The 15577-nt window shown below is 44.2% G+C and overlaps 1 protein-coding gene across 1 annotated transcript in view; it reads left to right on the top strand.

Annotated features, from left to right (window-relative positions):
* The window catches only part of UNC5C (unc-5 netrin receptor C), a 347498-nt gene extending 334036 nt beyond the window's left edge, over nt 1-13462 (top strand). The window contains exons 14-17 of the mRNA XM_045880727.2: nt 1129-1278; nt 3278-3442; nt 9498-9676; nt 10494-13462. Of these exons, the coding sequence (XP_045736683.1) occupies nt 1129-1278; nt 3278-3442; nt 9498-9676; nt 10494-10659 (660 nt within the window). The 3' untranslated portion in view covers nt 10660-13462. The remainder of the gene's footprint in view (nt 1-1128; nt 1279-3277; nt 3443-9497; nt 9677-10493) is intronic.
* The last annotated feature ends 2115 nt before the right edge of the window (nt 13463-15577 follow it).

Genomic DNA, 15577 nt, shown 5'->3' with positions numbered 1-15577 from the left:
ATGACCTGAATGGGCGCCTGAGTTATTGAACCCCATGCTTCCAACTGAAATGTCACCAAAAAAGAAGATTGTGTTTTCCTTTTATATTTTTATAAAATCCATTATTTTCCTGAACCCTTAAAAAAGAAAGAAAGAAAGAAAGGTCACAAATTGCCTACACATGAGTGTCACTAAAACATTTAAAGCAGGACAGGAGCTAACCAAAGTGCACAGGGATGGTTCTGACAGCAAAGGAGACTCAGCATATTTTGTTCATTGATAACTTAGGGTTTTTGCTGTTTGGGTAATTACAGCTGTACTTGGAAATGCTTCGTTAACTCCCATTAGCTTGTCTGAGGAATAAAAGTATATTTAGAATTTGTCTTCATGTTACATCTTTATAGTAAAGTTACATAGCAAATTTTTTGATCAGCCACAGTTCTTGAGAAATGAAGTATTCTTTTCGAGATTTAATCTGAGTATAACTGTTTAGTTCAATATTTGGTGCTGACAGACCTTCCTAATCTGTATCAGTATATTTTCCTCTCATAGGACGTTTTCTTTTAGTTTTTGATAATTGGGAATTGTGCAATGGAGAATTTTAAGCAAAAATGTTATTATTTCTGTAGGTAAAGGAACTACAATTTTTTTTTTTTTAAATGCCCCAAATGCAATCCAAATCTTTACTTGTTGGCTGGTTTTGCCAAGTCCAAGACGTGGGTTAGTTTTCTAGTGATTTGCCCTTTTCCCTAAAAGTTCATTGAAAATCGACTTATGTTAATTGTTTATATTTTTGCCTGTTTTTTCTTTCATTTGGAGTTCTTCCCATTCGGGGTTCTGATTGTTATTTTCCAGGATTTGATTAAATCTTCCACTTGTCCATCAGGAAATGCAGACTGTACTGAATTTGCCTCACAACATACGATGCAGATTGCTGAAAGGGAGTTGATGGTCAGGAGGATTGAGTCACACACAAACCGGCAGGGGCTTACGTTGGAGGGCCTCCAGGCTGCAGAATTGAGAGTCTGCACGAGTTAGTTGTGGTGTGGGGGAGGCGCCGTGAGGAAACCTGCTCATTTGATGAGAGAGCCAGCCAGCGGAAGTAATACGTTCAGTGATTTGCTTTTGACTTTGGGCATGTCATTGTAGGAAGTATTGCAGCTTGAGAGACAGATGGGAGGACAGCTCCTAGAAGAACCTAAGGCTCTTCATTTTAAAGGCAGCACCCACAACCTGCGCCTGTCGATTCACGATATCACCCATTCCCTCTGGAAAAGTAAATTGCTGGCGAAATATCAGGTAAGGTTCCCGAGCTGAACCAAAGGATTGGAGACAGCTCCAAGAAAGAAGTCTAAAATTATTTAGACATAAGATATTCCTTTCCTTGAAATTAATTCTGTAACAGTACTTGTTTCTCTAAAATGGTGTAAAGTTATTTAGGATTTCTGAAAAATACTCCAGAATATTTGAATTTTTTTTCTTAATTCTCCTTCAAATAATTGCACTGTCATTATTTTACTTTTAGTAAAAGGACTTCCAAGTCCATCATTTCAGTTCGCTTTCAGAATAAATGCTAACACTGAATTGATAAAAACAACCTCAAAAATGCCTTTGTGAGGGAAAACGGAAGAACAGTGTTACCCCCCGTGTGACAAATTAGACCCCAGCCTTGCTAGGAAAATACCTTTACCTTGAAAACTTGGAAGGAACACCAATTTGGAAATTGAAATAGCACCTACAAATAAAATCTGATCAGGATTTTATTAGATAACAGCATAAAAATACTGGTCCAAAGTCTCACTGCATGGACACATGGGAAAAGCAGAGGCCTCTCCAGGGGTTGTCACCCCCTCCCCCAACGTCTTTGAGCCTGAGCTCCCAGAAGGCTGTGTGACGGGATCTCTAGCCTCATACCCAGTCTCAGGAGATGCAGACACACTTTGCTAAGCTGCAAGTCCGTGTCTACACGCATGAGAATCCTATACCACACCCCAGCACTGCAGTTCCACAGGCTGTGACTTCCTGATAGAAGTCAGTGAACATACTAAGAGTGAAGGGAAGATTTCCAGCTCATTCTTAGTCTCGTAGGTCTAATATGTACACATAAGTTGTGGGAAACAAACTCCCTAGCTTGCTAACACTGTGAAGCTTTCGTAGGGGGTGCCTACCAGAATTTTCTGTATAACTCAGCCCTCGGTAGAGAGATCTATCTGGCTTTTGACTTTCTCATGGAATCTCTCTCTCTGCTTTCTTCTCTCCTTTCTTTAGCAACTGCCATAAAACCCCATAAATATTTCCCTTTTATGAACAGTATCCTTTGTGCGATCAGAACAGAAAATACTATTTTAGTAATAATGATAATCTGATAGTAGTTCAAGCCAAGCCTGGCTGAATTCCTACCATCTGCCAGACACCCGTGCACTTTGAGTTATCTCATTTAACCCTAGCAGGTCTATGATTAGGTACTCTTTTGCTTACTTTTTCACAGATAAGGAAACTGAGGCATGGGAAGGTTAACTTACCCCACAACACCAAGTAAGCAAGGGGAGGGTGTTCTCATTTATTCTGAATTGGGCTCCAGAGCCTCTGTTCTTAACCACCATATTCTCCCCACTTCTTTTTTTTTTTAAGTGTATTAACCTTTTCTTTCCTTTATGGACATAAGATTCTAGAATGGGCTCTTTAAGGTGGTCCAGACGTTTAGAAAATGTATGTCTGTTAGAGGCTTGGTGCTTTTTAGGCCAAGGATTTTCTGCGGCAGCTCATCGGGGCCCCCAGTGTCCCGCTTGCAGTGAGTTTTGGTTTTCCCTGTCCTGTGCAGAGGGGGCACGTAGGCATGAAAGGGAACTGGGTCAGTGCTTTATCCTTTAGACTTTCTTTGCTTTTCTCCAGAACACCACGGCAGGGATTCCTTTTAATGAGCAATGACTGGAGTGTGTAGGTTTTATTTTGGGAATTCGCTAAACTTTTGAAAACCCACTTCCGATGGCTTCTTTTGTAAATGACAGGGAAGTGGCAGACTGGTTAGGTATATAGATTTTGGAGGCTGATTCCCTGGGTTCATATCTCAGCTCTGCCACTTACTAGCTGTGGGATTGGAGAGGGGGATGGTATTTAACATCTCTGGGCCTCGGTTTTTTCATCTGAAAAGTGGGTTGGGATGTCCTTATGCATGGGCCTCTCTCGAGGATTAAATAAGGTAATGTGTACTCCCGAGAAAAGTATTTGGCAGGCAGTGTCTGAGAGTCCCTTTCGGTGTTAGTCCCTCATTGGCGGTTAACATGGTTATATCCTTTAGGAGATTCCTTTTTATCATATCTGGAATGGGTCTCAAAGAAACCTCCACTGCACATTCACCCTGGAAAGATTTAGCCTGAACACAGTGGAGCTGGTTTGCAAACTCTGCGTGCGACAGGTGGAAGGAGAAGGGCAGATCTTCCAGCTCAACTGCACCGTGTCGGAGGTAAGAAGTTCTTGTCTGCCTCAGAAATCAGGGGAGACAATGACCTTGTGAAGGAGAGGGGGGTGTGGAGGATAAAGGTCTCAACATAGGCCATGGGGGAAGTCCTGAAACGCTTGGTATAGGTCCCATTTATTAATAGAGTGATGTTTTTAATGAACACAGGGAGCAAGATATAGAAAAGAATACAATAGGAAATCCTTTTTGAAAAATAAGCCTTTTCTATTTTAGGTCATGAATTTAAGGATCATGTTCTAACTTTTTACGACCGATCCGAATTTCAAGTACAAGGTAGAATTTAAGTGGTGTGTGTATGGAGTCACTTTTCCCGAAGCATCCCTTGGTGCACCGTGTTCTCCCCATCCTCCTTTTGAACAGTAGAAACCCTCCACACTGGAGGAACAAAGGAAAAAGAGTAAGCCAAATGGTCAGAAGGCAGCATTTCCCGGGGCCTCTCAGCCAAGCTCGAGCCCCTGGCTGAACCACAAAGTGCAGGACTGTCATATATTTTAAAACTACAGCGAGACAGTCGATTTAAAAGACTCCCGTGCTGTCTCATGCACAGTGACAAATAAAATGTCACACTCTGTGGTGTGTTTCGTGCCCCATGTTGTATTTAAAGACTGTCTTCCTTGGCAAACCAAGGAGGGGGAAAGCATGTCGGGCTCCAGGACGCTCCATCCTTCTTTCCCACAGCCTGCGGAGAGCCACGGCCACCGTTTCCTGCTGTAGTTCCATGAGACTTTTGACTCATAAACAACTTTAGTCACAGACCCTGGTGACATTCATAAGGAATGATCTCGGTGTCAGAGCGCCATGGCAACCATCCGGCCCTCCAAGGCGCAGGCCCTATCTCCCAGGCACACAGCACCACCCCTGCTGGCCCAGGAGGGTGTTTTCACTTTCCAGGCCCAGCAGGTCTGCAAAGTTCAATAACCACCCAGCTCCCGTGACAACAAAGGCTGCGGAATTTTGGAGGGGGGGCGAGGACGTCTGCTCCTTTGATGCTTGCTTTCAGTTCAGTGTGAACGTTTGCTGTGTGATGAAATGCTGGATGAGGCGCGGCGGCCGCACGTGAAAGGGAGCTGTTCAGTGGCCCCCACCACCTGCCCCCAGCACCCCCCCCGCCCCCCATCAGGGCCATTGCTGGGCAAGGACAGTTTTGCAAAGTGTGATCACCATTTAAGGACTTTCACCCTTGTGTCAAGGTAAAGGAAAGACGATTTCTTTTGCAACTTGGTGGCAGAGAGGCCAGCCCTCAGTCCCGCCAGAGGCCTTTGGCCGCGTGTGACAAACAAGCACATTTCTCTGAGGGAGGGGCAGAAATGACTGGAGTCATATGACTTTGGGGATTATGGGGCACTCTGCTGCTTTTACTTCTGGGTCACTGCGTCCCACCGCTATGGTTAGCATTTGAATGTGGGTGCATGCGGCCCACAGAGGGGGGACGTGTGGGGCTGAGTACTGATGCTGAGGAACAAGGCTCAGTTCTGAACAATTGATTCTGGAGAGCCCTGAGCCCCGGATCCTCATCAAAAGCTCCGAGTCGGGGTACACTGTGACTGACAAACCGTAACCAAACATAGAAAAGACGCCATTTGTGGTGCCTTTCTCCTGCACGGGGATCACAAGGCTAGCTGGCAGGTGGGCTGGGGTTGCAGTTCCAAAGTGCGCTCTTCCAAGAACGAGCTGACTGGCCAGGAATGTGCTGCCCCCTCCCCCCAGCCACCCACCACTCAACGCACTCACCACAGTCATTTATAAAGCCGTGGCCCTTGGCCTCTCTAGTCAGGAAGGACCTGTTGCCCCCCAGGGAGATCAGGCTGTGCTTGACATAGACCGTGGGGATGTCAAGAGTCGGCCAATTGTTCCTTACTGGGTGCTTTGACCAGAGATTCCTTAACAAGAGACAAAGCCTTTAGTCTCACAGAGATGGAGTTTAAGAATGAAAATGTCTGAAAGAAGAAAAGCAGGGGCATGAATGCACGCCCAAATGTAAATAATGAAAAATTTTATTTTATTTTTTTAAGAGGGCTATGGGGGAGTAATAACAGTGAAGCTACCCATCAACAAGAGAAAAAACAGTGTAGAGAAGAGAGGGAAATCTAAAGTCTCGTCAGGCCTTCTATTTACTGGTAGCTATACACAGAGACCTATGGTAGGAAATTCCCAAATGGACAGTTCCACGGGGATAAGGGCAATCACTTCACCCCTCTCGCCTCAGGTTCGTCATGTGTAAATTGGTACAATAACAAAGGATGAACTCTTGTGAGCAATGAATGAGTGAATGTTAGTAAGTGCACTGAACAGAACTTGGCTCATGGCCCATGTTCAGCCAGTGTTCATCATTATTGCTGGTCCCGTTGATGCTGTTAGGATTACTGGGTTCTTGAGTAAACTCTGCCTCTGCAGTCTGTGGCATCCGGCATCAAAGTAAACTTTAGATTCCCTTTCTATCAAAATAGTAAAATAAAACCTCAGTCAGCCACTATAAAAATAAAGGAATGAAAAATAAATCTCAATAAGTAAATGAATAAATATTCATTCCCAGAGTAAAGAAGATGGCTTGTCTTCCCAAGTTGGTTGATCACACCTTGCTTTAGATCATAGCTTTGAACCTTGGAAAAGGTGGAACTTCGGGAGGCAGTATTAGTCATTTGTTTGACTGATTCCCAGATAAAAGTAACGATTATAGTTTCCCACATTCGCGAGGCCTTCTAACCACTTTCTGTACACTTTTTGTACATGAAGAATAATACTTAAAATGCACAAAGTAACATCAGCCTGCTGAACTTATCCCATCTACTTACTCTTCAGTTTTCTGTAGCCTGTTTAAACAACTGTTAGGAAAATCTAGTTTTCTGAGGTGACTTCAGGAAGGAGAGTCAGAACACGGGAGTGGAAAGTTGTTTCTCCCACACAGCACTGAAAATGTGCGCAGTCACCCACAGCAGCTGCTGGGCTAATGTTGAAAAATCATATGCTTAACTGAGAGAACCGTGGCATCAAAGACAGATGGTACCAATATCATAAACGATTATTGTAATAAGCATTCTGTGAGAATAAACTCTACTCTTACCTGGAAGGAAAGGAAGAACTAATAGCAACTGAAATTTTTAGATGAAATGTAAATGTATATTTTTCTTTTACCTCCAAGCCCGTTGTCATCCATCTGATAAGAGAGACAAGGAATTATGCCCTAATGGGCTTATTGCATCCACAGACAAAGAAATAGGCACAGTAGTCAGGGCTGGTGACTCGGGCCTCGAAGGCCCACATGAAGGGGTGAAGGTTTTTACTCACCAAGAAAAGGATGGCAACATGAATATGTGGCAGACCCTCCCGAGAGGCAGGCCTGCCTTTACCTGGCCTTTACTTCAGGATTTAATGATGAGACGGGCCATATTATTAGTCACATTTACTTGGAGGGAAGCTCAACACGAGTCTGTGGGGTGGGCTTCTATCAGGAGGCAGCTTTATACTCCTTCTGTACTAGGAAACATATTTTCTCTCATTTCAACAAATATGACTTGAGGAACTTCTGTATGCAGAGCACTGTGCTGAGTATCATAGGGGTTCTGAGGATGACAAAAATACTTTCATCTCCGAGAAATTTGAGGAATCGAAAGAAGTAAACACATAAATATGGCCAACATGCGTAGGGCAGGCAGAATGTGTGGACCGGGAAAAGTGCTGCGGGAGGTCCCTGGTTGGTGGCTTTGGGTGGGTTTGCTCAGGGGAATCCCAGGGACATGTCTTTGGTCCAGACTTTGAGAGGTTTGCCTTACAGAGATTCAGGGAAAGAAGAACTATGAGAGGTAGAGCCTTAAAAAAAAAAAAAAAAGGCGCTAGGAACAGTGAGCGGTCCAGTCTGAGACGAGTTTGAGTCATGTCCAGGCAACAGGAGAAAGGGACGGGTTGGATTGTCAAGCGAGGGGAGCACAGGGGCTCGGGGCCCCTACTCCATGTGAGGCCCGGCTCTGCACTCTCTAAGTATCAGCTCTGGGGCCTCATACCAGCCGATAAGGCAGGTGGTGCTAATGTCCCGCACTGTGTAATTAGAAGTGGGGACTCTGTGTGGTAGAAGGAGCATTTAAGGCTTCTTAATAAGAGAGAGAAAAGGAGAAACATCGCTTTGGGAAGATGAGTCTGACAGACTGGGCTAGACCACAGGCAAGCAGTAAGGAGCTACTCTTTAGTATCTCTTAGATACTCTTTGCAGCAGCAAGAAGAATCTCTGGGGACAGAAGTCAGAGCTCCACAAAGCAGACCCTCCCTGAGCAACCTAATCTTCACGGCCGACAAGGGACGGTCACATCTGGGGACATGGGGGCTGTCCTTCTAGGCCCTGTCGTTACTGTCCCCATAGGAAGGATCTCAGCCTGAGTGATGGCACCAAGCTGGGGAAATACCGTGTAATTTCTCTTCACCTCCACCTCCCCAACCCTTTGCACACATCATTTTTTTTTTTTTTTTTTGCCTAATACAAGTGATGAAGCGCTTTGGTTCAGAAATCCCCAACGCAAATCCGTTGATAAACACTACCACCTGCCCCCCCCCCCGTCACTCTTCTGACCCCCTTTTTTGAGCCCTGTGCGGGGGGGGGGCGGGTCAGAAGCCCTCCTTGCTCAGGGTCCCTTGGAAGGAGCTCTGCCAGGTACGGGGAATGAGCTGCAGGCCGCGTCCCCATCCGGGGACTCCAACCCCCATTTAGTGCTGATGTGTTTCATTCGTACCAGTCTTTTAGCTGGCATGGGCTGGAGTTAACACGGAGGAGCGCATGGAATCCTCAGGGGCTCAGTTTGCCAGTGTGGGGGGGTTTGAGGCCAAATACTGTGACGGCAGCAACAACGCCCCCGTGTGTTATAGGAAAGAATTTGTTTTGCTCTATTGTGCCCTCCAAGGCCCTGGATGGGACCCCGTGCGGCGGGATCGCACAAGCCTAGCAGTGAGCCTTGCCGGTCAGCCCGAGAATACAGAGCATGCCGTCGGTCTACACCGGGACACAGCGCTGATCCCCACGGGGGCAGCCAGGTTTGGGGGGCTCTGGGCAGGGGTGGCACTGCCCCTCTGAGCTGAGCACTCTGCACGGGACCAGAGACTTCATGATGACTCAAACTGCACGTGGCTAGTTTATCCCGCAGCAACTAATTACCTACACCAAGAAGTTACCTGCTTTAAAAGAGAAAGAAAGAGAGAGATGACATTTAAAGTAGATTAAGTAGATTTTCTTTTATTGCTTTAATAGTTCTCAGGCAACATTTGCTTTTGCTTTTCCAACCAGCAGAAGTGATCAGAAAATGATTAGAGTTTCTCCTGCAGATGAAATTCAGATTTCGCATTTGTGCTGTTTTATGAGCTGAAACTATTTTAAGAGCCAATTTATGGTTTTCTCTCCTAAAATTAGATTTAACAAAAATAAGGGTGTACAGCAATTGGAGGATGCCATTAGCGCTTGCCCTAAGGCAATTTACTGTGTTCGCCATTTTCTTTAAAAAATTAGTCTTAATTTGATACCATTTGGGGGTGGGCTGTGTTCCATTTCATTCGACAAAAGCGGAACCGACTCTTCTTCTGCAGAGGTCAGAGAGAGAGAATTGACTGGGGCATTTGCCCAGGGCATTCCCCTGAGGGTCACACAGTTTCTAGAAGCTCTGCCTTCTAATCCTAGATCTGTTCATTCTCACAGAACTGCCCTTTTGAACATTTCTCCTCTCTTGAAATCTAACCCTTTAGGAGTATGGATAGTCCTCTGTCCTCTTTCATCCTGAAAAGGATGAGAGAAAAGCCGGTATCACGCCAGAGGTCCCACCTCGCCCAGCCCAGTCCGAAGCGGAAACCTATATATCCAAGGCTGTGCAAAGTCAGCCCAGAACGTCCTTCTTCTTCTCAGCCAGGTCACAGCTTTCGGCCGGGAAGAAGCCATTCTTACCAAGAAGAAGAATAGCACTCATTCTCTTCTTACCATTCAAAGCAAGGCATTATGTCGATTGGTTCAACAGAGCTTGCTTTTGTCTTTGGAAATAATGCTGTGTTGTTCCTGTGCCTGAACTTACAGGAACCCACTGGCATCGATCTGCCTCTGCTGGACCCGGCGAGCACCATCACAACCATGACGGGCCCCAGTGCTTTCAGCATCCCTCCCCCTATCCGGCAGAAGCTCTGTAGCAGCCTGGACGCCCCACAGACCAGAGGGCATGACTGGAGGATGCTGGCCCATAAGCTGAACCTGGACAGGTGGGTGTGGCCAGGCTTCAGGCCACTGGTTTCTGTTAGACTTAGAGCTCCGCGGCTGATAACTGTTAGACTTAGGGCAGCATTTGGTTTTTCTGGTTTTTTTGTTTTGTTTTGTTTTTGTTTTGTTTTGTTTTGTTTTCCTATCCATCCATTTACTTTTCATTCTGCCAACCTGTATGAAGCTTCTTTTTTGTGTCTTGCACCATGGTCTTGCAAACACATCGTCGAAAGATATTTCGGGGGCTTCTCTGACAAGCTAAGTATCGAGTTTTGTGATCCACTTTGCAAAGCTGATGGGCTAAATCCCCGTAAATAATATGTTCCTTCACTTAAAGTAAGTGTCTTTCCTCATCTCCTGTTGAGCAAGACCTACCCCTGGATGCTTAATTAACATGCTAATCACAGCCTTGATGCTGAGTTATAAAGAGACCTCAAGAGCCTCCTCTGTGGAATGCTGCCATCACTCTCAAGCACAAAACATGGCGTGACCTGTCAAAGATGATCAGAGCGCGGGCTGGAAAGAAAACATAAGGGTCTTGATTTCCTGTTTAGGATATGACCCATAGACATCGCGTCTCTTAAATTATCTTACTCAGAGTTGAGGTTAACAAAGTTAAACATCGCGTCTCCTGTCTGGGGCTGATCTAATTAAGTGTATGCTAGTTATTTAGGACGGCTCACTGTAAACCGCAGCTTCTCCAGTGGGACCCGGAGACTTAAAAGACAAATGGAGAGACAGAAGGGGTGAGTACCAACTGCAGAGAAAACAGATCTGTATATCTCACCATTCAGCACACTTTCCCATTCCCAATTGCAGGTACTTGAACTACTTTGCCACCAAATCCAGCCCGACTGGCGTAATCCTGGATCTCTGGGAAGCACAGAACTTCCCAGACGGCAACTTGAGCGTGCTGGCGGCTGTCCTGGAAGAAATGGGAAGGCATGAAACGGTAGTGTCTTTAGCAGCAGAAGGGCAGTATTGACCCGCGCCGGGACTGGAAGTGAAGGACGGGAAGGCACTGGGGGTCTGTGGCCGTCCAGGACATCGCGTGGAGAAGGAAATCCAGAGTAGCCCATGACCGATGAGTTTCACAGGCAAGACTGCAGGCGGGAGAGGGAAGGCAAGCAGATGCAGCTGCTGACAGATACGCCCACCGCATGGACATCATCACAGGACCTAAGGACAATTGTGTAAATTTGTACCTTGAATTTAGAGACCGACCTAATTTTCCTCTTAGTTGGGCTGTATGCTGTGTGGTACAGGATCTTACAGTTTCCTAGGAAACGCTTTTTATTGCTATCCAGGTATATGGATAAACTTTCTTAACAAACCCAATTTCTACAAACGTTGTTTACATCAGATTGGACAGGGATGCAGACACTGTCCATGGCTCGTTCTATTTTTGTTTAAATCATTTGAAGTTGAAGCTGTGGACAGTTTGTTGTGTCTATTTCAGATTAGTAATTTACAGAGAAATCACAGACTTTTGCCACAAACTGTGTGCATCAAGTGTCTCAGATAATCCTCCCCATCGGTGTTCTGTTTCTAGAACTTGTAGAACCAGTGTTACTGTTTGTATCAGGGAAGTGGAGAATCTAAGTATAAAAGAGAAATAACTAAGATTCCTTATTCCTTGAGGGTACCCGTCTGGTCACCCTCTGGGAATAAAGCTGTAGCATTGCAGGGAAGACGGTGATTCATGTTCAGCCACACAAACAAGCATTTCTTCACCACGTGTGTGTTTGTAAGATGCAATTTGAAGTGTTTTTTTTTTTTATAAAAAAAGGTATCGTTATTATTATCACTATTACTATTATTGATGAGTATTTACAGGTATTCTAGTAAAAGGATTTTCTTTTAACTTCTGTTTTTGTTAGCAGTACTGTTAGTATTTAGGTATTGACTAGACCTGCTTCACCTTCTGATGGGATAAGGTGGGCGTGGTCACCAGTTTAATTAAACAGGCTTTGCTTCCTTGACCTTTTATCTTCTTGCATCCTTCTGCCCCAGAAACATAGTCAATGCTTACTGGCTTTGTCAGTCTCTTCTTTCAGCTGGCTCAGGCAAGGTCTTTCTCCTCCAAGTCTTGTTGTGAGAAGCATTCTCGACTAAGTTCACTCAACATTGTGGTTCTGTCACCGAAACCCTGACACCGCCCCCCCCCCCCCCCCGCCCGGGTACTCTGTCTACTGGAGAGGCTGTGTGCCTGGAGGAACAGCCTTTGAGCTGGCAACTGGAAACCCGGTTCTCATTCAGGGTGTGTCATTGTCTAGCTGTGTTCCCCTGGGAGAGTCATTTAACCTCACTGGACCTCAGTTCCCTCACATGTCGAATGAAGGGGTAGAAGTAGTAGGTCTTCTCAAGGTTCTAAAATGCTGGACTCCTACTATGATGTCTCCAGTCTCCTTCATCAGTCCAAGGACCACCATGGACTCTGAGCTGGAGGCTTTAAAGAGTCAGCTAGTCTCTTGCCCAGGCTACAGTATGCCTTCCAAATAGTTCCAGCTTGGAAGAGGAGGATTCTAACTTGTAGCCTATTTGTCACGCTTTCAAGCCTTGTCTCTGGGCTGCTCGCCAAGAGACAGCATACCTTTATTATCATTTTCTTTCCTCTCTTGGGGCCACTTGCCTTCCTGACCGATTGCAAATTATGTTCTATTATTGTCTTAATTAGACTTTTTTAAATTAAAAAAAAAGTTAACTGAGAAGTAGTCCAAAGACGACTTTGTGTAAACTATGGTATTCCCTTAGAACTGTCACAGGCTCTTTGTTTTAACCCAGGGACTCAATTCATTCAGCAAGTGGGAAATCCAGGGTCAGCAGCCAGTAGCCAAACGACGACTGAACAACAAGCACCCATGTGGATGAATCAGAGCCTTTGAAACATGGCTGTGGTTAACTTTTGGGCTGGAGGTATACAGGTTGCTGACTGGAGTTGAATGAGAAATCATTCTATATATTTTCCTCTTTCTTTAGACATGTATTTCCTCTTCTATTTTGGTGACTTCTTGATATTCCCAAGACTCCTCCATCCTCCTCATTGAGGAACTATTGATACTCTGGTACAGAGCCTCTTCTCTCACCCCTTTTGTTTCTTATCTTCTGTTTTAGGCATACATTCTATAACCTGTCTCTCTCAGGCCACCCCCCTGCACCATACATAAGTCTCTGTTATGCTAATGTGAAAGGAAGAGTTTGCAGTAATAAACAAGTTCAGTGGATAATGTTTGTACCAATGCATATTTGACCAAAAGATAGTAACACTGTATTCTACATAAAAAGATTTTTAAATAGATATTTTTTTAAAAGGAAGAGGAGGAAAGAGAGCTATTGTCCATTACTTCCATTTGAAATAACTTCTCAAGATTTCTCGTCGTTCCTGGTTTGGGAGCTGTCATCTATGGAAATCAAGAATTAGACATCTGAAGGATGCTCAAAGGAACTTCCATGCCTCGTGACAAAGGGAAGAGTGGTTGATTCCATCTAAGTGAGGTACTCATCTGTCATAGAACCTGTTATGTTCCCCATCGAGTGAATGGCAACTCCCTTACGTACAACACACCACTTATGTCAAATAATTTTCACTACGAATTCTGATTTCCTTCTCCTTTGGAGTAAAATAATAGCTGTTAGATTGCTCTCAAACTTAGAAGGTCCAGACTCAACAGCTCATTTCATAGAGAGCCACTTCATCATTCTATGTGACATGTTCTGCCTTTGATTCCTAGGGCTTCTACATAGCTTATGGGGAAGGACATGCTTACTTCCTTTGGATGGGGCGGTGGCGGGGGGGGGGGGGAGGGGGGAACCCACCTATCATTTGTGCATGGTGCCATCTAGTGGTGCACAACAGTCTACCCTGAGTTTAACAAAAATTCACTAAAAGTTGTTTGGCAAAGGGAATTGAGAGCTAAAAAGTCAACAGGACCTTTATGACAGATAGCTGTGGGTAAATTTTCACTTCAAATATATAGTTTTCTTATTGTAACACTCTTTTACTTAAATTACCCGTACCAAAATTACATCGAGGCTAGCCATGTCATCAACTCCTTCTCACACAATAGGTCTCAAGTTGGTTTTTGGTAATAGAAATGATAGAAATACATAAATATCTGTATAAAACAGTTTCTGAAGAGTTGTCATTCGTATCATTTACATTTTTGATTGGGCTTTTTATGTTTTAAATCTCCTTTTAGTTCTCTAATATTTATTTTTGGAAATGTAAGAAGCATCCACTTCGAAATGTTTTATGTATGCAAGTGAGAGAACTGTGTCTAGGGAAGCAACAATTGTGATTACTAATGCAGGACTTCTAGAAGCTTCCTTTCTTCTGAGTTTGGCTGTCTAAAGGCCGAGGTTTCATCGTATTTTCATCTTCTCACCACTTCACTCAGTTTTCCTTAGAGTGATCTGGAAGGAATAGAAATTGGATTCAGAATTGGTAACTGGACACATGGTGATGACAGACATGTAACAGCTAACAGCCTTTTCACAAACTGTGTGGACACCAATGTGGACACTCACCTCCGCTAGAAGGAAAAATCCCCATCCTCACATGAGCAATACAAGCTCTTCCAGGAAGGCAGGGCAAGACTTTGGGTGAGGTAGCAAATGAAACTGGATAAACCATTCTCCATTTTCATATCTACAATTACTTTAGGTACTTTACTCTCTCAACTCAACCGGTAGAGCCATTCTTTAGGAAGAAGTCATGGAGTCTTGAGTTTAGGATACTCTGAAATTAGACATCCTGTAATTTTTTTAAAAGATAGTTCTCCTACAAGTTAGATATCTTCAAAGTAAGCATTCAGACGGTGGAATCAAGACTTTCTGCTTCCGGAGAGGAGCACATGAGGCTCTCATCTTGTGTCTCCCCATGTCTATCACCACGTCAGGACCACAGTGGCTATGCTTTTGGTCTACTTCTGTCGTCAGTGTGTGAGGAAGGGGGTCCGAAGCTGATCACTAACTTCCCCAAATTCACAAGCCTTTGCCAATAGAAGGTCTGCCCCCATGGGGCCAAGCAAATAAAAACTATATGAGGACCTGCAAAAGAGTGCAAAGAAAGTAGAAGAAGTTTACATGTTGAATTTTCAGTCTTCAAGTTGAATGTGAGCTTTAGCTTTTGCTGAGCAGTTGCTCTGGACAAGTTACCTGTTTCACATGGAGACCTCAGTACCAATCCAAGGCCAATGAGGGAAAGGATGACCATGGAAACAGCTGACATGAAACTGGGTTTTATCCATCTTCTTTGAGAATAGAGGAGCTTTTGTGAATCAGAATGTTGTTGCTTAAAACCAATTATTTGTAAAGATGATAGTGGTCAATGAGCATTAGATTTTATAGATCCAATAAGGAAAAATATTTTTATTATTGATTATCTCAAGGTAATAAAACATTTTTTTTACCTTCCGAGTGCCTCATAGGACCAACTATTACACTTTGGGTTTTTTTTGTTTTTGTGGGGTTTTTTTTAACCTTACTGAGCTAATGTTGACTAAAATCCTTTGAACTTTGCCTCTGTGCAATGAAGTGCTGTTTCTCTACACTAAGAAATCTATTTGTGTAATCTCTGGCTGTAATAATCACTTTGAGAGATTTCCCTTGTATCCATAATGATTTTTTTTAATGGAATAAGGCATAAGGGGAATAAAGACATTGCAACCAATGTTAATTTAAACCTGTGTCCATACAGGTCAAGTTAGCCAAATGGAGTCATAAGTTTCCAAAATTCATGCCTAAAACCTGCTATTTTTGAAAGGCAGGGAGATGGCATTGTAGGTCACTGGGTAGGTTTTCCCTACAAACCAGGTCTGACAATTTACTCCCTGATCCATCAGACTTACTGGCCCTGGGGTTGCCCCCACTGTCAGGAATCCTACTTAAAAAAAAAAAAAAAA

Source organism: Mirounga angustirostris, unplaced genomic scaffold (genome assembly GCF_029215605.1).
Source record: "Mirounga angustirostris isolate CCGP_5_RB_7025 unplaced genomic scaffold, mMirAng1.0.hap1 SCAF_2, whole genome shotgun sequence".
Lineage (NCBI taxonomy): Eukaryota > Metazoa > Chordata > Mammalia > Carnivora > Phocidae > Mirounga > Mirounga angustirostris.
This window is presented reverse-complemented; position numbering and strand designations above follow the sequence as displayed.